At 62.9% G+C, this 9,916-nt stretch overlaps 1 protein-coding gene across 2 annotated transcripts in view; it reads left to right on the forward strand.

The window, feature by feature from the left end:
• The first annotated feature begins 275 nt into the window (after nucleotides 1-275).
• The window catches only part of LOC104849030, a 13,365-nt gene continuing 3,724 nt past the window's right edge, over nucleotides 276-9,916 (forward strand). The window contains exons 1-5 of one of the 2 annotated variants that reach the window (XR_004518216.1): nucleotides 283-699; nucleotides 880-1,011; nucleotides 1,379-4,862; nucleotides 6,240-6,730; nucleotides 7,005-7,687. Coding sequence is in view for 1 of the 2 variants with exons in the window: in XM_033766387.1 (XP_033622278.1) it covers nucleotides 919-1,629; nucleotides 4,577-4,663; nucleotides 4,701-4,850 (948 nt within the window). In the remaining variant the exon portion in view is untranslated. Of the gene's footprint in view, nucleotides 700-879; nucleotides 4,863-6,239; nucleotides 6,731-7,004; nucleotides 7,688-9,916 lie in introns of those variants that run through there. The other variant, XM_033766387.1, reaches the window with a different exon arrangement.

Below are 9,916 nucleotides of genomic sequence, written 5' to 3' on the forward strand. Positions count from 1 at the left end.
AACCCAGCCGCTCTCCAGCAGGGGGCAGCAGCCCACACACTGAGCCGGGAAAGCCCCAGAGGGATTAAGGGTGCTGGGACAGAGCCAGCACCCACCACCCTGATTCTGCCTGGGGCCTGTCCCAAGGGCCCAGAGACAGTTGCAGTTCTCCTGCAGGAGTCTTTAAGAAGCTCACAAACCAGCTGGCAAGGGCGCGCACCTTGTCACTCCAGCACTCCTGGAGGCTGAGGCAGGAGGATGGAAAATGTGAGCCCAGCGTAGGGCAGTTTAGCAATTTAGACGTTGTCTCAGACTGAAAAATAAAAGCGCTGGGTGCAAAGGGTGCAAAAAGGCCCTGGTTTCCATCCTCAACCAGAACTGCTCAGAAGTCACCAGGACCCTGCTGGTCACCACTGGCAGGCAGTGCTGTGAGTGGCAGGGGCTGTGGGGACAGCAAGCCCACAGGAAGGCAGGGCAGATGCAGCCCAGGCAAGCCCCACTCCACAGGCCCCGCAGGGCAGGCCCCACACCTGACCGGGCCCCAGCTCCGCCCAGCCTCCCCTCCTCTCCACCTCCCTGGCTGCCTGGCGCTCATAAAGTTTATTGCTGTTCCCTGTGGCTGCCGGGGAACAAGACAACAACCATACGGATTTCTGCCTGGGAAGGATTTATTCAAGTACCTCGCTCAGCGGGAGGAGGCGGGACGCTGCTGGCTGCCAGGTAGGCTCAGCCTGGCCTGCGCCCCAGGATGCAGCAGGACGCGGGACCCCTGTAAAGGAGGGCTTGTTTGGGTCAGTGGGGCGGGCGCTCAGGGAAGTGGCACAGGAGGTGGCCAGGAGACCTGGTCCTGCCTTGGACCCCCTGTCCCTCCCTCTCTGTGCCTCTGTTTTCCTCGTGTAGGGAGGGAGAACACCACTTCCAAGTCCTCTGCCTCGGAGTATGGCATGGATACACACGGCAAACTCAGAACACCTGAGAGGGCCAGGGCCGGCGGAGCGAGCCCTATGGGTCACCCACCCAGGCTCCCGCACGGTAAGGCCTCTGGGGCCCCGGGCCGGGATGGGTTCACTGCCCCTGACACGGCCCCGTGGGGAGTGGGGTGGGGATAGGACGCGCTGGCCCTCGGACAGCGCCGGACTGCTGTGGCTCTTCCCGGTGCCGGCCTGCAGGAAGGGTCTGCCCCGTGGGGAGCAGAAGTCCTGGCCGCAGCCCCTGCCCCTGCCACCCGAAGCTTCCCCTGCAGTCCCGGCTCAGGGCAGCCTCCCTGCCTCCGTGTGGGGCACAGAGGGGACAGGACTGCTTGAGAAGGGGACGGGGCATTGCCTGGGGGAAGGGGAGCTGGGAAGAGGGAACCGCTCTCCCCAGAGGGGCTGGTCTGTCCTCGATCCCCACCCCACAGCACCCAGATACGCAGCCACGTGGGGACACCGGTGCCTTCCCAAGGGGGATGCCAGCCAGCCCAGTGTGGAGACGGGATCCCCACGGTGGGAACCTCGGCCCAGAGACCCTCCCTCCTGCACTGGGGCCTGGCGAAAGCTGGGCGAGGTGGCCGTGGATCCCCCAGGGGGCGCTCACCAGGCTCCTCCTGGGGGGAGCACGGAAGGACGGGGTCCTGTCTCTCAGGGCCCCCACCTGTTGGCATCGGAGCAGGTATCTGTGGAATGCCGGTGGAGAAGTCTGCCCAGGAGGCTGGGCGGAAAGGTCAGCTGACACAGGGAAGGGCTGGCAGGGCGGCTGACCAGCTGCTGGCTGGGTGCTGCCTGCTGCGGGCGGGGAGGAGTGGTCTTAAGGGGAGAACTCAGCTCAGCTGGTGGGAGCCAGGCTGCAGCGCCAGGGCACACTGCCTCGAGGTCCCTGGTTTTGTGATTTGTGTTTTTCTGTATGGAGTATGGCGCTCAGGGCCTTGCTCGTGCTGAGTGCATGCTCTACCCCTGATCCTCACCCTGCCCTCCCTGGTTCCTTTGTTCCTTCCTGAGTCCTGTTCAGGAGGAAAAAGGCAAAGCCACTCAGCCACCTGCCCACTGACCGCGTATTATGAGCTCTGCCGAGGGCCAGGCCCTCAGAGGCAGGGCACACGATTACGGGGTCAGCCACAAATCCAATGTGAGTGTGTGTGGGCAGGGCATGGGGTGCAGGAGGGGCCCCCTGAGCTGGGGAAGCGGGTGGCGGGCTCTAGGTGGAGACAAACAAAGGCCCAGGCCGGGAGGCTGAGGCTGTGGGGAGGAGCAGCAGGGAGAGGGGCGGCCTGGCCCCACCTGGGCTTCCGGCAGGAGCTGGGCTGCCTTCAGCTGAGAGCCACATTGCACAGAGCTTGGCACGGGCTCTGCTCTGGATAGAGGTGGCTGTTGGGCCAGAAGAGCTGGCAGGGCGGGCAGGAAGGGGTGGCTGGGTGACTTCCGGTGACCATGCAGGTGGGGACAGCAGCGTAGGGCCTGAGTGACCCTGGAGCAGCCTCAGGAAGGTCTGAGGCCAGCTCTTCCGTTGGCTCAAGACACCCTGGGTGCTGGGCCCCTGTCCCTTCTGCCTCTGCGTGTGTCATCCACCTGGGAGCTCAGCCACAGCCCAGGGGCCCTCAGGCCACTGGCCCTGGCCTCTCCAGCATGGCTCCCGTGGGCGGGCACCGAGGCCCAGCGCTTCCCGTCCTGCTGGGCACCACACAGCACGCATTCCTCCCCTCCCTGCCCAGCACACGGTGCCCTGGCAGTGGCCGGACAGGAACCCAGGTCCCCTGGCCCTGGCTGCTGGCTGGGTTTGCCCCTGCAGTGCCCTCTGTGTCCCTAGGGGCCTGGCCTGGCAGGATGGGCTCCCAGAAAGTGGGGTGCCTCCTGCCTGGCCACCCTCCCTCCCCAACTCAAGGAATCCTCGGCTGACAGTCATGGGCCTCCCGCACCCAGGTGTTTGGTGCTGCTCCACAGCAGGAATCCTGGGGCCCCCCACAGTGGCTTGGGGTTCCTTGCACACCCCCACCTGGCCAGGCCTCCCTGCTCCCGGAGCCTCTGTCCCTCCAACGCCTGTATGCAGTTGTGGTCTTGCTTGGGCAACCCGCTCCCTGCGTACCTGGTTTCCAGACCTGCTTTCCCCAGCCTTCCCTCCACCCTGCCACCCCACCTTCCTCTCCTTCTGGGCTGCACCGTGGTCCCCTTCTGGAACCCTGGAGCCACCCAGGGTAGAGTGGGGGCCCTGAGGGTCCACAGGGGAAAGGACCTCCTGACTGGGCCAGGTGGCCACAGCTGGCTGTGCCGGGACAGAGCCCGGGACTCGGGAGGGCCAGCCGGGCTCGATCTCTTACTGTTACAGAGGCCCGGCCGTGCACGGACTTGTTACTCGTCCATTTATTTAGCAGCATCTTTGAGCCCCAAATATGTGACAGAGACACAGCGGTCACAAAACACCCTGGAGGTGGCAGTCGGCTTTCTGTTATGCAATCAAATAGGTCGCTCTGCCTGTGTCCCCCTCTGTGGCCGAGCTCCTGGGAGCCGCCTCTGCCAGCCCATGGCTCCTGCTGGCTGCCACCAATGCTGCTGACTTTTCTGTGCCAATAAAAGCCCCTCTCCCGCTGCCGGGCTCCCCTCTCCCACACCCAGCTCGGTGCCCACCCCTGCCCCTCCCCCTGCCGCCCGGGAAGCCGCCTGAGACACCAGGTGAGACGCCCAAGCTGCCTTGGAGAGAGCCCTGGAGCCCTCTGGCCTGCAGATCTCCCAGGGCCGCGTCTGCGTCCCCAGGCCTGAGCTGGCCCCAGCCAACCCACTGGCAGCCTCTGGTCCAGGGCTGGGAGCCCCCCAGGGTGCCTGTCAGGGGGCCACAGGACTTGCTCTCCTCGCCTGCGAAGCAGCCCGGACTGTATCACTCAGGTCTCAGGTGCCGAAAGTCTGCGCCTGGACACTCACTTGGGCTGAACATGGTGCCTGCAAGTCCTGATGCTCCCTGCAGCCTCCGCAGGCCACGATCGCCTTCATCTTTCAGCAGAGGAAACCGAGGCAGAGAGCGGCCTACTCACAGCTGGCCTGTGGCAGAGCTGACCTTTGGACCGAGTCCTCCCTGCTCCTTAGGACTGGGACCCACACAGTCGGGCAGCCCCAGCCGACCTTGGCTTGTTCTGGCCCAGGCAGGCTGCATGGCCAGCACAGACCGGGTCTGGGTGCTGGGCAGGGAGCAGTTTCTGCAGCAACTCTGGGTTCCTGTCCACCTCTCCCACTCACATCTGGCCGAGGCCCCAAGGGCCGCACAGGGCAGGGGACACAGAGGACCTGGGTGTGCGGCTCCCCTCTGAGACGGCAGTCCGGATAGTGGGTGCTGCTGGATTTTTAACCCATGAAAGACGTCCGTGGGAGCCCTGATCCCCAGATGGGCACCTTCCGTGCTGCAACGCATCTCCTTTGCCCCTAACAGCCCCTGTGTCAAATTATGAGGCCTTGGGTGGCAGCGGCCGAGGAAGGGGCCAGCGGGTTACTTGTCCTGTTGGCGGGGAGGTCCAGGCTGCCACAAGGATCCCCTGCTCCCACCTGGGTTTTAACAGCTTTGCCGGCTCCATGGAAACCGCAGGACCTGGGAGCGGCAGAGCCCAGCAGCCCTGCCCTCCCTTCTCACTTGACTGCAGGATTGGCGGCATCCTGCCTGGAAAGACCCTCCTGCAGTGGCCACAGCAAGAGCTGGGCTTGAACCCGTGGCCCATGAAGGCCGGCTCCTCTTGCTGCAGCAGCTGCTGGACTGTGGGTGAGCTCCTACTTCGTGCCCAAGCCAGGCCTCCGTTTCCTCATCTGCAACCAGGGCTGACTTCCCTGGGTGGTGGTGAGCTCCCTATGGCATTGTGCAAGCAAGAAGCCTCTGACATGGCGCCTGACACAGCGCCCCCCCAGCTCCTGTTACTGTGATGGAAGACGGTGGTGAGCCAGACTCCGGGGGACGGCCCCCTTCTGGGGACCCAGGGTGGCCACAACTTCTGACCCTGAATTCTGATTCATGGTTATGTCATGGCTCAGCATATTTGAGTTGGGTGGAGGGAGTGTCCCCCAAATCTAGGACACATGAGGTCTTATGGGACAGGCTAATCTACTTGCTCCTTGTGTGTGAGGGGTGCAGGCCTCCTAGGAGTTAGGGCATACAAATTGGGCTTTGCAGGGTGTGTAGGAGTCCCCAGACAGGAAGTGGAGGGGGGACATAGAAGAGTGAGGCATCTCTGGGGGCTGGGGCGGCCTCAGAGCACCAGGGTGGAGAAAGCTGCCCCTATTCTTGCCGGAAGCCAGGACACTCCCACTCCCACTCGAGTCTGTGGCGGCCCAGCCAGGGTGCGCCCCGGAGACCCCCACAAGGCAGGGGAGGCCCACTCGCGCCAACCCTGCAGCTGGGCGTTTACTTGCCGGCGTGGGTGCTGGGAGCTGGGGGGATGCTTTCCCGGGGGACCGGGCCACACACACGGACCCCTCTCAGGAAGGAGGGTCCAGGCCGGCAGCAGAGCAGGGGCAGATGACGGCCCGGGGTGGCGGCTCGAGCCGTCTGTGCTGTTTCTCCGAGAGTCCTTCAGGGCCGTCACGGTCAGTGAGTGAGCGAGTGCAGCAAACACAGCGATCGTTTAATTGTGGCAGAAAATGAAGTCGGCTGCAGCTCGGGCTGCCAGCCCGTTACCGCCGGCCCAGTTTCTGCTGAGCTGGGCACAGGGCCGTGTGACACCCGGCCTCCTCCGTGGCTCCTGCCCTGGCCTGGCGAGGTTCTCTGGGCAGCCCGCTGCCCCGGCCCCTCTGTGCCCCCAGGAAGACCTCGCAGGGGACTGGGGGCCCCAGGAGGGCGGGGCTGCTTGGGGCCCGGTGGCCAGAGCAGGTCTCACGCGTAACAGCAGCGTCCACAGACGCAGCGATGCCCGGGCCGCACTCTTCTGGCTGCTACTGTGCGGCAGCTCGCGGTCGTCCTGGGCCTCATGGGAGGTGCTGGTCACCCCGGGTTGCAGACAGGACACCAAGGCAGGGCCCCCGCTCTGAGTACCGGTCTCAGAGGCCCCTGGGCGTCCCGAGGAGCTGCTGCAGTGGGCACAGAGAACCTGGACACGAGGTCCCCCGACCCCGGGGCACCCCTAAGGCCCAGCAAGCTTTCTTCTGTCTCTCATCTTGGCTCCCCAGTGCCCGGCCTTCTGGGGCAGGGCCAGGGCCGAAGACCGAACCCCAGGTTCTCAGGCTGGAAAAAGAGGGGGCTGCTTGCAGGCCCAGACAGCCGCTCTCCAGTGCTCCGGGCCTCGGCCTCACGCTGGTGTCCTTTCCGTGTCTTCCCAGGAGGAAATCAAATCAGGCCTGGGCTTGGGGCCTTGTGGGGAAGACATGGGCCCGGGTGACCTCAGCTGAGTCCTCGTAGCTGTGGCGACTGGAAAGCAAACTAAACATGAGCTGCTCCTTCCAGCTGAATTCGGCCTCAGTGAGGGACGCCATGGGGGACATTTACTCCCTGGACTCTGACTAAATGGGGTCCTGTGTTTGCTTGTCGGGCGGCAGCCCCAGCCTCACTGTCCAACAGGAGCCCAATGTGCCTGCAGGACTCTCGGTGCCCGTGGGGAGGATCTGGAGGCCCTGGCTCCTCTTCCCGAGCTCAGACTCTAGGCATCTGGCACCTCATCTGAGGAACAGCGGGTGGGACACAGCGCCTTGTCCTCCATCGGCCCTTGCTGAGTCTTGAGCCTCTCAGTACCAGGCTCGGATCTGGGTGCAAATGCTGCGCAGGGGCGGGAACTGACAAGCCCTGGATGTCGGCATACAGCACCCCAATGTCAGTAAGTAGAAGGCGGATGGGAGCCAGTGGCAGAGAAAAAGCAGGGCAGAGGAAGGGCAGGATGTGCTGGGGAAGAAGTCGGGGAAGGCCTCAAGCAGGAGGGGAGACTGTGGGTGTGCGGATGGGCAGGGAGAGGCTACCAGGAAGAGGCACAGCAAGAGCAAAGGCCCTGAGGCAGGTGAGGCCCCGGGTGGCTGGAGCAGCAGGAGCGAGCGGGGCTGGGAAGAAGGTGGCTCAGAACGGCGTGTGTGATTTTGGCTTCTTTCCACCTTGAGTGGACAGGAGCGAATCCCACTCTACACACTTTGTGCCGTGCAAAATGAAATGGTGGGGCTCTTGTTCAAGACGCATGGAGAACTTCAAGATGGCAATGGCAGGCATGAGCAAGCACGGGGTCAGCGGTCGCCTCCCCCACCCTCCGCCGCGTCCCCACGGCACCCTGGCCGCACGGCCGCTTCGGTGTTTGTGCCGTGGTGAGTCCTGAGACCGGACGTTGTGTTCGCTTCCTTCCGGCCTCCACCGTCCACAGAACCCGCTAGGTACCGGGCGCCGTGCTGGCCTTTGGGGGGTGGAAAAAGGAGTCAGGGGGCGAGGGCCACTCTAGTGAGGAGGAAAGTCAAGGAAGAGGGTGGCATGGCACCTGGGGAGCAGAGAAGCTGCAGGGGAGGCATAGAGGCAGTGGGGAGAGACTCAGTGCGAGGGGGCTGTTAAATCCTGGGGAAGCTGAGGTCTGTCTCCTGTGCTGGGAAGTCAGTGGACAAAACCCGAAGTGGAAAGATCGCCAGCTTCAATCTGTAGGATGGTAGCAGAGGTAAGTGAAAGCAGGGCCGAGAGGGGCAGGGGACAGCTGGTTGCTCTTCCTAAGGAACAAAGGACTATTTGACTTCTAAAAATGTGTCCGTGGGTCCCAGGCACGGTGGCACACACTTGTCATCCCAGCACTCTGGGAGGCTGAAGCAGGAGGATCTCAAGTTCAAGCCTAGCCTGGGCAACTTAGTGACTTAGCAAGACCTTTGTCTCAAAGATAAACAAGACAAAATTAAATTAAATTAAATGAAAAAGGGTTGGGGATGTAGCCTAGTGCAAAGGCCCAAGGTTCAATCCCTAGTACTGGAAAATAAAATGGGGCTACTTTTGTAGAAGTTAAACTAGTGGTGTGATGGTGCACACCTATAATCCTGGCACTCAGGAGGCTGAGGCAGGAGGGTCATCACAAGTTTGAGGCCAGCCTGGGCTACATAGTAAATTTAAGGCCAGCCTGAACTAATAGTGAGATTCTGTCTCAAAAAAAAGAAAGAAAGAAAGAAAGTTAAACTAACTTTAAAAAGAAAAAAAAGTAAGGGAGAAGGAGGGAAAAGAAGTGGCTGTGCCCCCTAGTCCACAGGAGGCGGCAGCTGGTGGCTGGCAGCTGTGCTGAGGCCTCTGGCAAATCAGAGCCGAGCGGCAGAGGCAGGTGCTCCTGTGGAAAGGAATCCGTTCAGGGCTGTCGTCACCTGCGCGCCTCTCCAGGCCCAGCTTCCAGCACTGTTCCCCTCCACACAGACCTCCCTGGAGGGGAGGCTCTGACAGGGCTGTGTTTTTCTCCAATCCTGGGGAACCAGCCCACACGAGGCACCCCTTCTACCCCTGAGCCGAACCCCAGCCCTTTTGCAAATTTTGAGTCATGGATTCACTAAGTTGCCCCAGCTGGCCTGGAACTCTTGATCCTCCTGCCCCAGCCTCCTCAGTGGCTAGCATGACAGGCCTGTACCGTTGCACCCAGCAGGTTTGTGCTTTTTAAAAGAACAAAGGAATGAATCCATCAGTGGGATTTCAAGCTTTTTCTCTTAGGAGAGGTCCCATTTGCCCGGAAGCAGCCCGGTGTGTCCCGACCCCAGGGCCCTCCTGGACCCCGCTGGCCAGCCTCTCCCGTCACTGGGATGGGGCCCTTGGCTTCCTTGGCTCCACGATGGGCTGTCTGTGGGTGATGGGGACCTTCTCTGCTCCTCTGCTCCCACCTTCAGTCTGTCCCTTCCCTCCTGCCTGCCTGGTTGGGCAGGCGCTCCAGGGCGGAGCTCGGCTCTTCCCTGGGCTCAGCTGCTGTCTGACAGGGCTGGAAGGGGTGAGCCTGCTAACCTTGGGGGTGCCCCCAGCAGCTTGGCCAGGCTGCACCTACAGGGCAGGCTGCAGGGCATATGGGGGCTCCCCCTCCTCCAGGGTTGGGGCGCCTCAACTTCAGCCTGGCTTCACGCTGAGCAACGGCCACCAAGGCAGCCCTATCCCAGCCTGGCTTTTCAGCGCTCTTGGGTAAGGAGGTGGTGTGGGGTCCTTGTGACCAGCAGAGCTCTGTGTGGGCTCCCGCTGCTAGGACTCTGGCCCGAAGAAGGGGAGCCAGACCCAGTGCTTGCCCGGTGCCAGGCGGGGCAGCCGGGGGTGGGGGTGGTGGATCGCTAGGACTCTGGCTCCAGGCCAGCATGGCCAGGTCCTGTCTGTAATTTCTGCAGTCACAGAGCGGCTCTCTTGGTGTGCTCTTTGCCCACCACTCTGGAGTCACTCACACCAGCAGGTGTGCTGTCACTTTGTCCTTTGAAGGTTGGTAGGGTACCTGCGACAGCCCACTCTTCAGAGCAGGAACCTGAGGCCCAGGGGGACACTCATCCAAGGCCACCTGGCCGGAAGTCAGGGATTCCAGGGCCTGGGGTTCACGGGCTGCGCAGCGGTCCTCATACCACCCCTGCCAAGCCCCCCATGTCCCCTACGTGCCCGTTCCTCCTCCCGCCCCTGCTGTCCCAGGTAGGAGCACACACTTTCTAACAGGGAGGGGATAAGGGGCCTTCCACGTGGGCTGCGAGGCTGCACTGATCCTGCTGCCCCTCCCCTGCCCACCAGGCTGTGGGCCATGACCTGGGCCCCTTTGGAGCCGGCACTGGAGGGCGCTGCCTCCGGCCCTGCCCTGCCCAGGGGCCGCCCCAGCCTGGGGGGGGTCTCAGGGGGCTGAGAGGCAGTGGCCGGAGAGGGGTTGCTTCCCTTCCCTCTCCCCACCCCGCTGCAGGAGTAAGTCAATAAGGAAATAGACACGTTTGTCCCTGGTCCAGTTCATCTAGCTAGATCCACCCCATCGCCCCGCCTGTCAGCTTCTCTCCAGATCCCCGTCATCTGGTGCGTCGTCATTGCCCCCAGCTGTGTGGCGTCTGCAGCTCTGGTGAAG

This window comes from Fukomys damarensis, unplaced genomic scaffold (assembly GCF_012274545.1).
Source record: "Fukomys damarensis isolate Sample0158 unplaced genomic scaffold, DMR_v1.0_HiC HiC_scaffold_20, whole genome shotgun sequence".
In the NCBI taxonomy this organism is placed as follows: Eukaryota; Metazoa; Chordata; class Mammalia; order Rodentia; family Bathyergidae; genus Fukomys; species Fukomys damarensis.